The 20,517-nt window shown below is 35.7% G+C and overlaps 1 protein-coding gene across 2 annotated transcripts; it reads right to left on the bottom strand.

The window, feature by feature from the left end:
- Positions 1 to 694: 694 nt before the first annotated feature.
- On the bottom strand, positions 695 to 10,579 carry LOC307173471 (dynein light chain 1, cytoplasmic-like). Of its 2 annotated transcripts, XM_079896620.1 has the most exons (3): positions 2,504 to 2,759; positions 1,065 to 1,224; positions 695 to 907 (listed from the first exon to the last, which is right to left on the bottom strand). In XM_079896620.1, exons 2-3 carry the CDS (start codon positions 1,194 to 1,196, stop codon positions 764 to 766), a joined length of 276 nt encoding a protein of 91 aa, XP_079752746.1. In that variant the 5' UTR covers positions 1,197 to 1,224; positions 2,504 to 2,759; the 3' UTR covers positions 695 to 763. The 2 variants fall into 2 exon arrangements, 1 of the variants encoding a protein (XP_079752746.1); XR_013823859.1 differs by lacking the exons at positions 1,065 to 1,224; positions 2,504 to 2,759 and adding an exon at positions 10,426 to 10,579 and having other exon boundaries at positions 712 to 907.
- Between the last annotated feature and the right edge of the window lie 9,938 nt (positions 10,580 to 20,517).

The raw sequence follows: 20,517 nt of genomic DNA, 5'->3' as shown, positions 1-20,517 counted from the left end.
CTGATTCTTGTAAATCAATGAGATCTTTATAACAGTATTAAGATACTGACATAAAATATATATCTATATCTGCCAATAATATGTCTTAGTAAGATGATATTTAATATAATGTATAATGCAATACAATGATGATTGAGAGATGAACAAATAAACCTTCCTCAAAAGCCTGATGATCATATTTGATACTCACATTTGAATATGATTTTTCAGAATAAATAAATAAAAACGACATGGATTCAACTATCATTTCACTAATCTTATATTGAATCTGTACTTTGCTATACATCAAAAATCATTGAATGTCATTGTCAGTGTAAGATTATGGGCATTAAGCAGAGCGGGTTATCAAACATTTCTGAACGGTTTTACAGAAAGCTAGATCTACTCTTGCAGATTCATCTCATCCACTGTCCCGTGACTTTAACATTCCTTCTGCTTTGGCTTTTAAACTGATAAGATGTCAGAATGTTGTGTGCTGTTTCTGTTGTTTACTGTGTTTTATAATACATGTTTACAAAGTTTATGCTGCACCAAATATTACCCTTTGGGCTTATAATAAACTTTGAACTTGAACTTGGATAATCAAATAAACTAAGTGTTCATCTTGAAATATAATAACAATACAGAAGGTATTCTTATGTTTACCTACTTCATACAAATCAGTGCAGATTTCACAGCAGAAAGACACATGAACCACGAGCTGAAGGAGCATGTTTTATTATTTGGTTGGATAAAATAAGCTTTTTTGAACCATTGCTGACCCTCAGGGACTTCTGAAGACAGTCATTTTTTTGTTGCCAAAAGAGAAGCGAAAGTAAAAGTTACTTTTATAAGTCACACGGGTCGCATAGTAACCACAGTCCCCCACAATGCAGTTCCAGTCGCCCTCTTGCCTCTTCTGAAATTCCTATAAAGAAAGACACAGTATTAATGTTACACAAACTCACATCAACAAAAATCTCAATCTCCACCATCAAGCCCCTGACAAAAAAAAAGCACATTTTCACAACAACTGCATTTCACTGAGACATTCCAGTCTCACAGTACAACTCTAGAGAACCAACCTTTACGATGTAGTCAGCAATGTCCCAGTCATCTTTATACCGATGTGAAGCCAGAGAAGCGACCTGAAGAACCTCCTGCTGCAACTCATCACTCATGTCTACATGAAGGATCTTAATCTCTGCGTTCCCCATGATTGATGTGCTGCCGTAAGCACCGACTCTGTTTTAATGAGAAAATGCGACAGTAATTAAACAGGACAGAATCTGGAGATTTACATTTTTTCTGATGGTCCAACAACTCTTCAAGACCTGCTGCCGTTTATGTGAAGGAATTACTGGCCCATAATACTATTATAAGATGCAACCAAACTTTATATGACGAGTTGGAATTGTGGAGTTATATTAACAAAAGTTTGGGGTCGGTAAGATTTAAGTGAGGGTTCCCACGCTTCTTGAAAGTATTTCAGACACATGGATTCAAGGCTGGGAAAGTCTGTGGAAACAAAGATAGGTCTTTGAAAGTGCTTGAATTAAACTTGAACTAAATTTTGTTAGAGTAGATTAGTGCAGTTACAAAAATGCCAGAACAAAACAGCGCTACTGATCACCGCACGTCACTGAAGAGGCGTGACCTTGGGCAACGTGCGCTAAGCTGCTGTCGAATCACAACACAGGAACCGCTGGCACAATCAGAACTCATTACGTATTTTTGAAGGAGCGACTTCATAGAACAAGGAAGTTATCAGCCTGTTTTTATGACAGTGAAAACAGCGGTATACAGATAAGTAAATTTTGAGATACTGTGTTTTTTTACACGCGAAACATGAACACGTTATATTACACACTGTAAACACAATCAAAACTTCAAAAACACACGAAGAACGGGACCTTTAAAGTCCCCCATGTGGTGAAAATTCAGCTCTTAATGTTTATTACATGTTTTTATGGTGTTTTTAATACGTTTTAAGACAAACCATGTGTAAATTCATAAGTCGACACCATTGCTGAGTATTTCCTCCTTAAAACTGCAATGAACCAAAGACAGTCTCAAAAACACGCTTTGAAAATCGCTGGTGTTTCTGACGTCACAAACTACCTTGTAACCAATCAGATCAACGTGTGATCGTCAACCAGTGGATTGAACATTCTTCAAAATATCTTCTTTTGTGTTCAGAAGAAAGAAATTCATACAGGTTTAAAACAACTTGAGGGAGAGTAAATTATGACAGAACGTTCATTTTTGGGTGAACTGTCCCTTTAATGACAGACGCAGCTCAGCTTCAGGGGATGATCCCCGTCCTCACAAACCTACGCTCTCTTATCAGAAATAGATAACCAATAACATGACATGACTGCTGACTGACAAGCTAACTATTCATGAGCTGTAACTCTTAGAAATTGTACCAGAGATACAAACTGGTGTTGATATGTTGGACACGCTAATGATGTGTCATTCTAGTTAACAGTTCAGTAACAGTTAGCCTGATCACTCTACTTACCTTGATAATTATGGACAAATTCCTCGAAGAAAAATGTATACCCTTTATTGTTTTTGTTTTCTTCTTTTTGGTGACGGAATTTTCCTCCACGAGTCTCGTCGGCAAATGTAATATTTGTCAAATCCGTTATAGCGAAGAGAGTAGATTGTCTGATACTTTTTCTCTTGCACAATAACTGGGAATACCTTTCGCTTTCACACAATAACTGGGAATACCTTTCGCTTTCACACAATAACTGGAAATACGTAATCGTTCCGGAAGCTGAGTTACGCTCAAGCTTCAACAACACATCAGAAAAACAGACCTGAACTGATGTGTGGGAATTTTAAAGTAGGCTATTGAAATAGAAAACCATTATTTTAAATTGTAATAATATTTTAATAATATTTGTATAAATAAATACACTTTTATTATACATTTATACGCATGTAATACTATTTTATAGCTTAATTATTTTATTGCTCAATTATATAAGCACTAATATACTCTATATAGTGAGAATATTGAGCTCATACTCGAGGAGGGAAAAACAGCTCAGATTTATTCAGAGACTCAAACTGAGCAATAATATGCAATTTGCTGCAGATGCTGATACAGTATTTATATGGCATAAAAGTAAGATGCAATTCTGATTCTTGTAAATCAATGAGATCTTTATAACAGTATTAAGATACTGACATAAAATATATATCAATATCTATATCTGCCAATAATATGTCTTAGTAAGATGATATTTAATATAATGTAATGCAATACAATGATGATTGAGAGATGAACAAATAAACCTTCCTCAAAAGCCTGATAATCATATTTGATACTCATATTTGAATATGATTTTTCAGAATAAATAAATAAAACCGTCATGGATTCAACTATCATTTCACTAATCTTATATTGAATCTGTACTTTGCTATACATCAAAAATCATTGAATGTCATTGTCAGTGTAAGATTATCGGCATTAAGCAGAGCGGGTTATCAAACATTTCTGAACGGTTTTACAGAAAGCTAGATCTACTCTTGCAGATTCATCTCATCCTCTGTCCCGTGACTCTAACATGATTCCTTCTGCTTTGGCTTTTAAACTGATAAGATGTCAGAATGTTGTGTGCTGTTTCTGTTGTTTACTGTGTGTTTTGTACATGTTTACAAAGTTTATGCTGCACCAAAAATTACCCTTTGGGCTTATAATAAACTTTGAACTTGAACTTGGATAATCAAATAAACTAAGTGTTCATCTTGAAATATAATAACAATACAGAAGGTATTCTTATGTTTGCCTACTTCATACAAATCAGTGCAGATTTCACAGCAGAAAGACACATGAACCACGAGCTGAAGGAGCATGTTTTATTATTTGGTTGCATAAAATAAGCTTTTTTGAACCATTGCTGACCCTCAGGGACTTCTGAAGACAGTAATTTTTAGGTCGCCAAAAGAGAAGTTGATGTAACCGTTCGGTTTATGATGCACATAGTAACCACAGTCCCCCAAAATGCAGTTCCAGGTCCCCGCATGCCTCTTCTGAAATTCCTATAAAGAAAGACACAGTATTAATGTTCCACAAACTCACATCAACAAAAAACTCTCAATCTCCACCATCAAGCTCCTGACCAAAAAAAAACAGCACATTTTCACAATACTGACACAATCACCTTAACTTCAGTGAAGGTAATAGTGTTTATCCGGCTTTACGCTTGGGCGAGATAGTTTTTTTAGATCGAAAATGCAACAACAGACATATTCGCACAATTCTTCAAATGAAGAGAGAGATTACTCCAAGGGGTAATTCTATTGGGGATTGTAACAAACTTAATCTGGAGAATGGCCTGGCTTTTGCCAAGTAAATGTTGTGTACCCAACAAAGTTAAGGAAATTCATTATAAAATCCTTCATAAAGTCTATCCTGTTAACTCATCTATCTCTAAATATTCTGATATTGATGAGTCTTGCTCTTTTTGTGGTTTTGTTGAGGAAACTGTCGCCCATTTATTTTGTGAGTGTAATGTAACCAATAGATTTTGGGCTGAATTAAGTGCTTTTGTTTTTGGCCCTACAAATGTGACCCACACCTTCATTCTCAAAAAGGTTATCTTTTATTACGAAAACCCAAAGCTGATGTCCCTTGATTACTGTATATATACTGTATACTGTACTTGATTACTGTATATATATATAAAATATTTTTAAAAAATTATTTCGTAATAATAATGTTGTACACATTTATAAAATTCATCTTTCTGTCATAATGAGATAAAAAGTCAAAATTCTGAGATTAAAGGTTTAAATTTAAGTATTTTCCTAAATATATATGTTTAAACAAAACAAAATGAGGTAAAAAGTTAATCGCAGCAAACAAACGAAACTGCAAAAAAATGTTATAGACATCAAGTCTAAGAAACTAATGCGAACACAATGGCATTTAACCATCAAAGGTTTGGAAACATTACTATTTTTTATGTTTTTGAAAGAAGTCTCTTTTGATCATATTTGATCAAAAATACAGAAAAAAACCCCAGTAATATTGTGAAATATTATTACAATTTAAAATAATAGTTTTCTATTTTAAAATGCTTTAAAGTGTAATTTATTCCTGTGATCAAAGCAGAATTTTCAGCATCATTACTCCAGTCTTCAGTGTCACATGATCCTTCAGAAATCACTCTAATATGAGGATTTTCTTTGATCAGTGTTGGAAACAGTTGTGCTGCTTAATATTTTTTTGGAACATGTGATACTTTTTTCAGGATTTACTGATGAATAAAAAAAAGTTAAAATGAACAGCATTTATTCAAAATAGAAATATTTTCTAACAATAGAAATCTTTACTATCTTTACACATTTTACGCCTGCTGTTTCCATCCATTCACCACCAGAGGTCGCCTGTTCACCATTAAGACTTTTTCACAGATTACCCTGGACTACATTTCCCATGTTTCATGGCTTTAATTGTTCCCACACCTGTAGTCAATCACAGGGACTATAAAGCACTCATGCACAAGCTCTCCTATTGCTGAGTATAGTTAGCCTACACTGCTCTGGACTCTTGCACGCCTTGGATTCCCTCTCTCGTCTTGCCCTGTTGGATATTGTTCGCCTGACGCCTGGACTTTAGCATGGTTAACTGGTTTATTCTCTTGCCTTGTCCACTGGATTACGGTCTTAGTTTGTTTACCCTCGCCTGTCTCTGGAAAGCTCGTTGTCTTGTCCAGATCATCTGTTTGCCTTTGTTTGGGCCTCTGTCTGTTCTCAACATAGATATCATATAAAGGCTAGATGTCTCGTCCGCGCTGCTGGCCAATGGAGCTCGACATCCGCACACGGCGGCCATCTTACGACAGGATGCTCGCTCACTCATAACATCAGAGAATGTCTAATAGGAAGAGAATTGGCACTCTCTGCTTACTTCCGGGTTCTGGATTGGTTGCAGTAACACGTCTCTATCCATGCGGGGGCGCTCGCGAGCGAGTGCAGAATGAATGGAGGTCTATGGCGAAATACCCCTCAAAACCCACTTTTCTCAGGATATAATTTTTTGTCTAGTAATTTGAATGTTGTATTCGAAAGGAGATGCAAAGAAATTACACATTGCTGGGTGTTAGATTTTTTTAGAGTCACTTATTTGGTTTAAAAAGTCTTTTAAAATGTCAATGACGTCAGAATGCTGACGTCATTAGCAGAATGCTAGCGTGTTATGGGCAACAACAACTCAACCTGTAAGAAATAGAAAAGAAATAAGTACTCGTTCATTCAACTTTCGATCTATAACCCATGTTGAACTTGCAAAACCTACAATAAAATCTGAGATTTCTCAACGGCATTTGGGTGAAAGAGACACATTTAGCCGTCTAGCCCCATTGACTCCCATTCAGTCTGCACTCGCTCGCGATCACCCCCAGTGGAATTCTAATGGAACTGCAACCAAAATCAATACAATGGGGCTGAATAGGGAGTGCCAAGGCTCTCCGTAGACGGGCTCTGATAACATGGTGCATGTACTTTTAAATAACCATAACTTGCTCAATTTTCTACCGATTTTCAAACGGTTTGGTTTGTTATAAACGTCAGAGATGTAGCTATTATACTGCATACATATGAATAATTATGTTCAAAATGTTTAAGCATTCAGAATTATAGCCACGTTAATAACGTTTGTAAGAAACCAAACCGTTTGTAAATCTGTCCAGATTTCAGCGAGATAAGAGGATTTGTGTGCGTGCTGCTCACTCACCTTAATTCACAGAGTCCTGTCCTAAGATGGCCGCCGGTGATGCCGGAAGTGACTCCGCCTTAAGACATCTAGCCTTTATATGATATCTATGGTTCTCAACACATCTCTTGTGAATAAAAGGCTTTGCATATGGATCCGTACGCCTCATGTCTTTATCTCTATTTCTATTCTCCCGTAACACTTTTTTAAAAATCAATTTAACACTATGAAGGACTAAAAATGACAGAACGAAAAATAAATAAATAAATAAAAGTAGAAATAAATAAATAAATGCAGAAATAATAGTAAAAATAAATATATTTTGGTAATATAAATGGCTATTTCTGTATTTTTACATGTATTTATTTATTTATTTATGCATTTCTATATGTATTTATTTATGTATTTATACATTTATTTATATATTTATGTATTTATATATTTATGTATTTATTTATACATTTATTTATTCCTACATTTATTTATTTCTGTATTTCCACATTTCTACATTTATTTATTTCTGTATTTCCACATTTCTACATTTATTTATTTATGTATTTCCACATTTCTACATTTATTTTTCCCTGCGCATGTATGCTAATTGACCAATGGCTAAGCCACGCCCCCAAACGCGATGAGCCAATCACAGTACGCATAGCTAACCCAATACACTTGGACATTCTCTGCTTCCTCGTCCATTGCAATGCATTGCGGTTATCAGTTTTCATTCGTTTTTATGTTTTTTTTTTGTCATTTTGGCTTTTAAACAGCGTGTGTGTGTGATTTTGGTTGGGTGACAGTTGACATCGCAGCCTGTTCATTATTCTGCGCTCCCACCAAACGCGAATAGAGCGTCAAATTCGCGCGTATCCGCGTCTAGTTCGACGCTTGAACATTTTGAATCCAAAGCGAATAGGACGCGCGTATAAAGCGAGCGTTTGAAGCGAAATAGCACCAAACTATAACGTTTACACTGTGAACTGTAAATCTTTGTTCTGGAGCTGAAGCTTATCGACCTTCTCAACAATAAAATTATTAATATAACCCTCCAATGCATATTTAAGGCCCTTTTGGTGACATCGAGATGATATATAATCTTTCTGTCTCCAAAAAATCATCAATTGCCTCCTGTGAAATGTCTCCTACTGTGACAGCTGCCAAAGCGCCTGTTACCGAATGTTGACTGAGTGAGTGGAGGGGGCGTGGTTAGCCATTGGTCAATTAGCATACATGCGCAGGGAAAAATAAATGTAGAAATGTGGAAATACAGAAATAAATAAATGTAGAAATGTGGAAATACAGAAATAAATAAATGTAGAAATGTGGAAATACAGAAATAAATAAATATAGGAATAAATAAATGTATAAATAAATACATATATAAATATATAAATAAATAAATATATAAATACATAAATATATAAATAAATGTATAAATACATAAATAAATACATATAGAAATGCATAAATAAATAAATAAATACATGTAAAAATACAGAAATAGCCATTTATATTACCAAAATGTATTTATTTTTACTATTATTTCTGCATTTATTTATTTATTTCTACTTTTATTTATTTATTTATTTATTTTTCGTTCTGTCATTTTTAGTCCTTCATATAACACAACCTTGCTGAATAAAAGTATTAATTTCTTTTCAAAGAAATTTACTGACCCCAACCTTTGACATGTTGTGTATATTATTACAAAAGATTTCTATTTTAAATAAATGCTGCTCTTTTTATATAATCAACTTTTTATTCATCAACTAATCCGGCAAAAAGTATCACAGGTTATAAAAATATATATTAGCACAGCTATTTCCAACATTAATCATCATATTAGAGTGATTTCTGAAGGATCATGTGACACTGAAGACTGGAGTAATGCTGAACATTCAGCTTTGATCACAGGAATAAATTAGAGTTTAAAGTATATTAAAATAGAAAACCATAATTTTAAATTGTAATAATATGTTAATATTTATATACACTTTTATTATACATTTATATACGCATGTAATATTTTATAACTTATTTATTTTATTGCTCAATTATTATATAAGCACTAATATATACTCTATAAAGTGAGAATATTGAGCTCATACTCGAGGAGGGGAAAACAGCTCAGATTTATTCAGAGACTCAAACTGAGCAATAATATGCAATTTGCTGCAGATGCTGATACAGTATTTATATGGCTAAAAGTAAGATGAAATTCTGATTCTTGTAAATCAATGAGATCTTTATAACAGTATTAAGATACTGACAATATATATCAATATCTATATCTGCCAATAATATGTCTTAGTAAGATGATATTTAATATAATGTAATGCAATACAATGAGGATTGAGAGATGAACAAATAAACCTTCCTCAAAAGCCTGATGATCATATTTGATACTCATATTTGAATATGATTTTTCAGAATAAATAAATAAAACCGTCATGGATTCAACTAACATTTCACTAATCTTATATTGAATTTGTACTTTGCTATACATGGAAAATCATTGAATGTCATTGTCAATGTGAGATTATCGGCATTAAGCAGAGCGGGTTATCAAACATTTCTGAACGGTGTGTTTTACAGAAAGCTAGATCTACTCTTGCAGATTCATCTCATCCACTGTCCCGTGACTTTAACATGATTCCTTCTGCTTTGGCTTTTAAACTGATAAGATGTCAGAATGTTGTGTGCTGTTTCTGTTGTTTACTGTGTGTTTTGTACATGTTTACAAAGTTTATGTTGCACAAATAATGACCCTTTGGGCTTATAATAAACTTTGAACTTGGATAATCAAATAAACTAAGGCCTAGTCCACATGGACACAAGTTTTTCCTCCTGCATTTAAAAAAAAAAAAATCCCGTCCACACATGCTCAGTTTAAAAGAAATCTCTGTCTGCATGAAAACGCAAAAACACGCTATCAAGCGCTGTCAAGAGCATGCCACACCAGCAGGCGGCGATATAACCCTAATCGTAAAGCCACGTTGGCCAATCAGAAGCCTGAATCAGAAGCAAAAACCCCGGTTTTACTGTCTACACGACAACACTGCAACTGGCGTTTCTGAAAATCCTCACTGTCATCCCTGGCAGGGGTTTTCAAAAATGTTCGGTTTCAGTGACCTGATATGTGTTTCCGTGTGGATGAACGGCCAAACCGCATAAAAAAACACAAAAAAAAAAACACAAAAACTTTATTTTTACAGTTATAAAAATACCCGTGTCCGTGTGGACAAGGCCTAAGTGTTCATCTTGAAATATTATAGCAATACAGAAGGTATTCTTATGTTTACCTACTTCATACAAATCAGTGCAGATTTCACAGCAGAAAGACACATGAACCTCGAGCTGAAGGAGCATGTTTTATTATTTGGTTGCATAAAATAAGCTTTTTTGAACCATTGCTGACCCTCAGGGACTTCTGAAGACAGTAATTATGTTGCCAAAAAAGAAGCGGATGTAAAAGTTCTGTTCATATCTCACAGAGGAAGCACAGTTCCCCACAACGCAGTTCCAGGTCCCCTCTTGCCTCTTCTCAAATTCCTAAAGAAAGACAGTATTAATGTTCCACAAACTCACATCAACAAAACTCTCAATCTCCACCATCAAGCCCCTGACCAAAAAACTGCACATTTTCACAATACTGAAACAACTGCATTTCACTGAGACATTCCAGTCTCACAGTACAACTCTAGAGAACCAACCTTTACGATGTAGCGAGCCATGTCCATTTTGTTTTCATACAGATTCGAAGCCAGAAAAGCGAACTGAAGAGCCTCCTGCTGCAACTCATAACTCATGTCTGTATTATGGATCTTAATCTCTGCCTGCCCCATGATTGATGTGTTGCCGTAAGCACAGACTCTGTTTAAATGAGCAAGTGCGACAGTAATTAAACAGGACAGAATCTGGAGATTTACATTTTTTGTGATGGTCCGACAACTCTTCAAGACCTGCTGCCGTTTATGTGAAGGAATTACTGGCCCATAATACTATTATAAGATGCAACCAAACTTTAGTATGCATGTATGTAACTTTAGTATATTTATTAGTATTGTTTTGTAATTTCACCGGAACGAAAAGAGAGTCTCCACAACAGTATCCGCGCCACTGATCGCAGCGCAACGAGCACTTTGATCACTTTATTTTAAAAAAACACATTTCAGCGCTAGATCGCCTCTAAACGAACTATATGAATGCTCTACTAGTTAACTGGAAATGTTTTATGTATTTGTATTGGTATATCAGTGCCACGAGATGTTTCAAAAGTGGTGGGGACATGTCCCACCCATCCCAACTCTTGGAAATTGGTACCAGAGAGAACTGGTGTTGATATGTTGGACATGCTAATGATGTGTCATTCTAGTTAACAGTTCAGTAGTTAGCCTGATCGCTGAACTGAACCAAAATATCCCATTACAGTTTAGTAGTAATGATTTCATGAACTTCTTCACTGAGAAAATAGAAAACATCAGAACCACAATTGTAAACGTTCAATCCTCAATCGCGCCTTATTATTCAGCCTCAATTATCACCCCGCAAGAACAATTACAGTGCTTTACAACTATAGAACAAAAAGAGTTAAATAAACTTATCACTTCATCTAAAACAACAACATGTTTACTAGATCCTATACCAACTAAACTATTGAAAGAAGTGTTACCTATAGTGGAAGAGCCTCTCCTCAATATTATTAACTCATCTTTATCTTTAGGTCATGTTCCAAGAACATTTAAACTGGCAGTTATAAAACCTCTCATTAAGAAACCACAATTAGATCATAATAACCTAGCAAATTATAGACCCATTTCAAATCTTCCACTTATGTCTAAAATACTAGAAAAAGCTGTGTCCGCTCAACTAGGCTCTTTCTTGCAAGAAAATGACATCTATGAAAAGTTTCAGTCTGGATTCAGGCCGCATCATAGCACTGAAACTGCGCTCGTTAAAATCACAAATGATTTACTCTTAGCTTCTGACCAAGGCTGTATCTCAATACTAGTTTTACTTGATCTTAGTGCTGCGTTCGATACTATAGATCATACAATACTCTTAGATCGACTACAAAATTATACTGGTGTTCAAGGACAAGCATTAAGCTGGTTTAGATCGTATTTATCTGACCGCTACCATTTTGTTTATTTAAATGGAGAAAAATCGATCATAACTCCAGTAAACTATGGAGTGCCGCAGGGATCTGTGTTAGGCCCTCTATTATTCTCAATATATATGCTGCCACTTGGAAATATTATAAGGAAACATGGAATTAGTTTCCATTGTTATGCTGATGACACTCAAATATATATTTCATCACGGCCGGATGAAAACGCTAAATTATCTAAATTGACAGAGTGTATTAAAGATATAAAAGATTGGATGACGCGCAATTTTCTTTTATTAAATCCTGACAAGACAGAGGTAATACTTCAAAAAACCACCCACAAAACCTCTCACAATACAACTTTAACATCGTAGGATGTCCTGTTACTTTATCCTCTACTACACTGTAGAGGATAAAACTCCTTCAAAGCAACCTGTCCTTCAAAAGACAGGTTGCAGTCTAATATAACACCCAGGTCTTTTACTGTAGAGTCTACAGTAAAAGACCTGGGTGTTATACTTGACTGCAACCTGTCTTTTGAAAATCATATTTCATATGTTACAAAAACAGCCTTTTTCCACCTTAGAAACATTGCTAAGCTACGTAATATGCTATCTGTTTCTGATGCAGAAAAGTTAGTTCATGCGTTCATGACCTCGAGACTAGATTACTGTAATGCTTTATTAGCTGGTTGTCCTGCATCCTCAATAAACAAGATACAGTTAGTCCAAAATGCCGCCGCTAGAGTTCTTACTAGATCAAGAAAATATGATCATATAACACCAATTTTATCATCACTACATTGGTTACCTATAAAGTTCCGTATTAATTATAAGGTATTGCTACTGACTTATAAAGCCCTAAACGGCTTAGCTCCAGTCTATTTAACCGATCTTCTATCGCCCTAATCTATCGCGCTCTTTAAGATCACTAAATTCGAGGCTTTTGGTCATACCTAGGATATCCAGATCCACCAAAGGAGGGAGAGCATTTTCACATTTAGCTCCAAAACTCTGGAATAGTCTTCCTGATACTGTTCGTTGCTCAGACTCGCTCTCCCAGTTTAAAACTAGATTAAAGACGCATCTCTTCAGCCAGGCATTCATATAATACTTTTAATCTTACAGTTAAATCCGACCTCTAGTTCATAAACGCCAGAGGAGAACTGGCCCCCGACTGAGCCTGGGTTCTCCCAAGGTTTTTTTTTCTCCATTAGGTCACCTGATGGAGTTTTTTCGGTTCCTTGCCACTGTTGCCTTTGGCTTGCTCAGTTGGGGATATTTAATTTTATTTGATCAATCAATAAATTCCATTAAAAACAAACCTTGTTGCATTATTTTAATTTAATACTGTGAAGCTGCTTTGATACAATCTGTATTGTGAAAAGCGCTATACAAATATACTTGATACTTGATCGCTCTCTATACTTACCTTGATAATTATGGAAAAATGTATATCCTTTTTTTTTCTTTTTGGTGACGTAATTTTTCTCCACGAATCTCGTAATGTCTGCAAATGTAATAGTAGATTGTCTGGGTAAGTTTTTCTGATGTGTTAAATGATGTTTTATTAACAAAGTTCGGGAGGAGCACGTTCAGATTAGCCTAACAAATAATTTATCATAGGGTAGGGTCGGGTTTTGTTTACATCCATTTTATTTATATTGTTTTTGGTATTTATTCAAGTGCAGTCCATTGAGTCCATTGCTTTTATTGTTTTTGGTTGTTTTGTTCATTTATTGTGGATATTTAAAATGTTTTCCATTTTCAGTGTTAAATAGTCTTTAGAAATAAAAGTTTATTGATCTTTGAAAAGGTGTCCCTGCATTATTATGCCATTATCATTATTTTAGATGTAAATGGTCTCAGAACGACAATATTATCGTTTATCGCAATAATTTCTTGGACAATTTATCGTCCAGCAAAATTTGTTATCGTGACAGGCCTATATATATATATATATATATATATATATATATATATATATATGATAAAATGATGTTTTATTAACAAAGTTCGGGAGGAGCACGTTCAGATTATATATATATTATTATTATTATTATTATTATTATTATTTATATATATATATATATATATATATATATATATATATATATATATATATATTATTTGAGGTTCATTTATATTGTTCATATAAAATTTTGCATAAAAATGCATTTTTGCATTCTAAATGATTAAATGTAATGTATTCACAAAACAAATTATTAGTATGTTTTGCCTCATTTGCAAAACAATCTGCAGTTAAATGTTCTGAACAAACATAATCCTCTGATGATCCAAAACGCCATTAAAAATAAATAAATCATCCACTCATTTCTAATGCTGGAATCAATCAGAAAGATGTGCAGAAAAACAGAAATGCTGTTTATTATGGACATGTAAATAAATATATTGTATCCATAGAATGTTCGTCACTATATATGCCAGCTAAAGTATATTTATCTTTTAAGGTTGGAACTAATATGGTGCATTACCTAATTAGTGAGACAAGCCAGGATCCACACATCTTGGTGCTTGGGGACAAAGAGAACTCCTCCCAAGTTTTCATCATTTTCAACGGAGAGGCAATTGAAAAGGAGACCATACTTCAAGCAGTGGATGTATGCTTCAAAATATTCTACATCTATGACATTAACTACCCAAAGCCTTCTGCTCCCATTTGGGAGTTTTTACAGCATGCTGTCTATAATATTCCTGGAGGAGTTCCTTCGATACATTGCCACCTCCTTAAAAGCTTTGTTTTCAATACTGATCATCAGTAGGTCCAGTAGCCAAACACCATATTAAGGTGTTTATAACACAATGTGTACAGTATAGCCTTTTTAATAAGTATGTTTATTTACTTTTATTGTGGCACATCTGTGTATGTTTTTAATTTATGTACTGTGTGCGCACGCATGTTTTAAATTTAATGTGTATATTTTAATATTTGCAACTCATAATTGTTTGTTCTATTTATTATACACGTGTATATTTACATACTAGGCTCACTAATATTTATTACATTATTAATTTAATACTTAAAACATGTTAAAACATATTTATTGTGTTTATACTCCAATAAAAAAAAAATCTATTTGAAAACGTGTATTTTATTTATTAAAATAAGGTCCTAAATAAAAATAAATATTTAACTCAACTGTTGGTTTATTTTAACCCAACTGGTATTTAACCCAATGCATTGGGTTAAAATAACCCACAGTTGGGAAGGTGCTATAGGTGCTGTTATTTTTAACCCAACATTTTTAAGTGAGTGCGTCTCAGGGGTCATACGATAAAAATAGTGACATAATTATAATTAAGTGCTGTGCATCTTAAAATATTAGACCTAAAATATCAAAGTTATTCTTGTTTACTTTATAGAAAAAATCTGTGCAGATTTCACAGCAAAAAGACACATGAAGCACGATCGAGCTAAAGGAGGATGTTTTATTAGTTGTGTGGATTAAATAAATTGCGTTTCCGTTGCTGACCCTCAGGGTTTCCAGATAGGGTGAGCACCCGTCCCGCTTTGCATTGTACCCTATTTTTTTACAGTCTATGGTTGTACCGCACAGCATTTTCACCCCTTGTCCCGCACGTCGCATATTGAGAAAAAGTCCCGCATTTTCATCAGTCTGTTGGTTTTTGAATATCATGACATATTAAGAAAACGTGCATGCGTTCTTTTGCCTTTTTAAGAAAGTATTTTATTTATTTTTTTGCGGCATAGTTTTTCACCTATATTTAACAGCGCTTCGTCAGATGATCTAAATTCATGTTGGTTTATATTTTATTTGTTCATTATTTATTTTGTAGGATTTTAGTTGGACTTGGTCAGAACTGTTTCAAAAATAGTGATCTGCATGATGCCTGCTGCCTTTGGGCTCAGTGATGTTGAATTTAAATGTCATGTAAAATAAAGACATGTTACATTGTGATGATATAATGGTGTTTTCTGGAAGGGACTTTTTATTGAGTTAGATAAACATTATATAACAGTTTCAGGTTTTGTTTTAGTGTTGGTAACATGTCCCACATTGTCCGACACAAACTTATAATCGTCCCACATTTGGTTTGTTTGATGGTGGTCCCCCTATTTCCAGAGTGTAATTAGTTTGCCTTGGACAGTGTAGGAAATACCATAGGTATAGTTCCCGGACCAAGCACATTCCCCTACAGTGCATTGCCAGCTGGACCCATACACTCTGTCAAATCCCTGTAAGGAAAGACACAGTATTAATGTTACACAAATTCACAAAAACACTCAATCTCCACAATCAAGCTCCTGACAGACACCCCCCCCCCCCCCCCCATCCCATACATACCTCCCTGATGAAGTTGCCAATGTCCCAGTCAGTTGTACACTCTTCAAGAGCCAGTAAACCGAGCTTAACAGCCTCCATCCTAGTGTCGTAATACATGTTGTATAAATAATGGATTTCATATTGCTTCATCTTGGCTGGAAGCCGCATGGATGGCCGGTTCTTGGGTGGCTCTGGCATCTTTGATCTGTAGCCGTAAACACATATTTTGTTTAATAAGCAAGTGTGAAAGTAATTAAACAGGACAGAATCTGGAGATTAATATAGGCTATTTATTTAATTGTCCAACTCTCCAGCATGAAGGCCTGCTACCGTTTATGAGCAGAAATTGTTGGCCCCTGACACTATTATCAGATGCAATTAAACTTTAATACCACAAGCTGTAAGTGTGGAGTAGTATTAACAAAAGTTTGGGGTCGGTAGGTGTGTAAGGGCCACCCTTTGGCCAAACGACGGAATCCAACGTTGTGGGCGAAGGTCTGATGCGTGTCTTTTCAGTGCTCCAGTGAAGTTCACCTTATTTATTAGAATTTAGTTTCAATTACTTTAGCTCTGTTAATCTGACTCCAATTTCATCTGATAATCAATTTTAGATTGTGTTTCTTATTAGAAAATAATCATAAATATTGATTATGATTTAATTTAGATCTTTGATCATTCTGGGCATCCCATAATTTCAAATATTTATTCATTAAGGACCCGGTATCGCTTTGAGACGTCACGTCGCGAATGTGCGCTCACGATCACAAACTAGCCAGTTCTGTAATAGTCAGAGGATGCAGTGCAAACTATTTTACCCTTAAGACGTCGCTCACTGCAGACTCATAACCAAGGTGTAATTTTATAATAGTCGCAAGATGCAACGTGCTAAGTCAGTGATAGTCAGAAATCAGAAGATCTCCTTAATGAGGTGCCCCATGCTCCATTCATTAGTGCCTTCGGTGTGATCTTATCGTGGACAGAGATTTGAGGAAATAGACTGCACATTAATCTACTAGAAATAAGGATTTCAGAATAAATCAAATATAACATTTTATTTGTCAGGTAAAAATGTATGCCAATTCCACAAGTAAATGATTAAAAGCCAATTCAGAAATAATACATACATAACATCAATTGCTCAAAGATTAAGAAATGCATTCCTGACAGAGACACACAGTGGTGTGTGTGAGTGTATTCGGAGTGCAAGGCTCGAGAAGACACTGACACAGCACTGCATGGGGGTTTTCCTGGTTACAGTTTCCTAAAGACTGCTCTGCCACTTACCCTTATATACCCAGACCAGAACAAAAGGCTTGTACAAATATGTTTTAGAGTTGTTTTGGGTCTATTCATGGGGGGTAACACCTGGTTTCGGGGGAGAGGGGAGAATTATCAGATATCTTTAAGAGACACCACCCAAAGAGGAGAACAGGATTCAATCTTTCTCATAATACCAATGACTACATTTTACCAATCGCACAGAGAGCCATCTAAAATGATACCAAACATGTAAGGGAAAAACAATAGATTCACAAGATAAATCATATGTGATCTATAGACATTCTCAGTGAACTTTTAGTGAGGGGGAAAGGAAGGGAGGCCCGGCGTCAAGGGGGGGCTTGGGGGGGCTAGCACCCCCTATGATGATCTCAAGCCCCCCTAGCGGTGATCTGAATGATAATTATGTGACTGAGCATTCGTGCAGGGTTTTTCTAAATACTTATGAATAAGATAACAATAAACGAGAACCGTCTGAACTGTTCTCGACTTTACCCCTTTTGTACACTGCACACGTCTGCAGTGCTTTACGGCTCCGACAAGATTTTATTCCGTCCTCCACACGGTGCGACGAGGGATGCGCGAGACCATGTGATTTGCCTGTCCGACGTGGTTTTTCTTGATTTTTGGGTTTCTACCTTACAGTCTATGGTTTCTACCAAGGATATATTAGTGTGCAATACAATTGGGAGTCCGTATAGGGTGTTGATTTTGAAATTTACAGAGTTTTTTAACTTTTATTTTGTATTTACGGTGCGGCTTTGACGCGGTGTCCGTCGAAAATAGACTGTTAGCACCTATCTTTAGTGAAACAGTGCGGAGAGCCGCTTCTGAACGCAGCGTCGCGGCTGGTGTAAACAGGGGCGTAGCACAAGATCCCGGGCCCTATGCAGGCAGTCCTGATGGGCCCCCGTGTCCCCCCCTATGTTTGTTTTCTCTGTACCTTTACTTGCCAGCCTGCGTACTATGGTGTCTCTCTGATCATTCGTCAATTTATCTGGCCATAATCCTGGATCCTCTGGAAAAAACTGGTCTGAATTGCTCTGCCTACTTTCCAGTTCCTCATCTCTCATTTCCACACAATGCTCAGAACAACACTCATGCTCCCTGCTCTCTTCACTTCCACCATCATCCTCAATCACATCTTCTCTATCATCTTTCTCTACATGAAGAATACATTTGATATTAACCTCTTATCCTAATTATTACCTAATATAATAAAACACACTACGACGTTAGTGTCACTTAACACCTTTCAGTCAAAATGGCTAAACAAAATGGTTTGCTTTAATTGTGAACTATAATAGCTCACCTAGTCTCAAATCCGAAGAGGAGGATGAAGGGTCTGTTGCTACTCCACTCCCTGATGTGACAGTTTCTGAAACTGAGGGCCATGTGTTTCACAATGTTAAGATCTGCTTCTACTAAATTTGACATAAAAATAATGTTGACATTATATGTACAGGTGAAACTCAAAAAATGAGAATATCGTGCAAAAGTTCATTTATTTCAGTAATTCAAAATGATCAAATAAAGGCTTGAAATATCTCACTTTGCATGTAATAAGTCTATATAATATATTAGTTTCACCTTTTAAGTTGAATTACTGAAATGAACTTTTGCATTGTATTCTAATTTTTCGAGTTTCAGCTGAAGTTACCGATGAGCTAGCAAGCTACCTATGACACTGATTAGCCTATTATTGCTAATTTTAGATATTATAGCATATTATTTTAAAATTAAACATGTTTCAAATTAGGCTATTATAATGAACTGTTGTATGCAAACAGCATTATTAGTGTACAGTTTATTTATTTAGCCTTTACCTCAGATTACATGTATAACAGATTACAGTGTATGTTCTGCTCTTTCATTGGGTTTAGTTTAGCACTATAAATTTCGTTTTCTGGTTTGTGCTCACCTTTCTTTGAAAAGAAGTCAGTAACCAATTGTTTCCCCTCATTTTGTTTTCTTTTCTTCTCCTGTCTTTCCTTTCTTTTTTGGTGGCCTGATTTGGCTTTCTTTGAGAAAGACACTAGGCTTGTTTGAGATGCGCCTTGCCTCGCCTGAAATGTATGCGAGAGTAGGCGGCTGCAGTGAGAGGAGGAGTGAAAAAAGCGCAGGCAAGACGGACAGTTCTCTCTTCTCGCAGTGGATCTGACACCTGTGAGATCAAAGATGGATATCACGGGATTCACGCTCATGCACAGTGTTGCTAATAAACTGGATGGAATTTAAGTTCTGTTGCTTTTATATGAAAATAAATATAATGAACAAGACACCCAAAGTAGCCTACTTATATAAATCCATTCCAAATACATGTTTATCAATCTTTTTTTTTTATACAGACATGTGTTTTTTTTTCTTTCTTTTTTTAAATAAAAATTACATTGCATAACCCATAGAGATCACTGAGATAATTTGGGAATATTACCACATAACGTATAGGCCTACACATAAAACATGATATCAGAGTTTTAAAATCAAACATTTTAAAAGTGAACAATAGCCTACATCACGGTTGTTTAAACCAATGAACATCAAGCTGTGTCGTCAGCAAGTCGTTTCCCATCATGCTTTTAGGCTTGTTCGACTTCATGCAGCTCTGCGCAGACCGATCGGCGGCTGACTTGAAGCAGTGCATTCCGGTTAGAAATTTTGTTCGACTTGATCCAGCGCCGACGCCACGTGACTCTGACGTGTGCCATCAAAGTACCGCGAGAGCGATTCGAGAGTAGCCGGAGAACTCAGCCAGCGCAGGTTCTCAAGAGCGGCTGCACGAGGGCTGATGACGACACAGCTGTTCCACGATTGGCCGGATCCATTGCATGACAACGATCACATGTGTTGCGTGTTCATTCAAACACCTTTAGTTCCTCTAAAGCGCACAAATCAGTTTATTATAACAGTGAACACTCTCCAATCAGCGTTCATTAGCAGAATGCTAGCGTGTTATGGACAACAACAACTCAACCTGTAAGAAATCGAAAGGACATAAGTACTCGTTCATTCAACTTTCAACCTATAACCCATGTTGAACTTGCAAAATCTACAATCAGATCTGAGATTTCTCAACGGCAATCGGGTGAAAGAGACAAATTTAGCCGTCTA

The sequence above is a fragment of the Squalius cephalus genome (assembly GCF_949319135.1).
Source record: "Squalius cephalus genome assembly, chromosome: 16".
Lineage (NCBI taxonomy): Eukaryota > Metazoa > Chordata > Actinopteri > Cypriniformes > Leuciscidae > Squalius > Squalius cephalus.
This window is presented reverse-complemented; position numbering and strand designations above follow the sequence as displayed.

Bases quoted from the DNA above. Each gene is read 5' to 3' on its own strand.
- LOC307173471 (XM_079896620.1), bottom strand. From the start codon at position 1,196: ATGGGGAACGCAGAGATTAAGATCCTTCATGTAGACATGAGTGATGAG. The intron at 908-1,064 runs GTTGGTTCTCTA...CTTTCTTTATAG, and splicing joins TTGCTGACTACATCGTAAAG to GAATTTCAGAAGAGGCAAGA.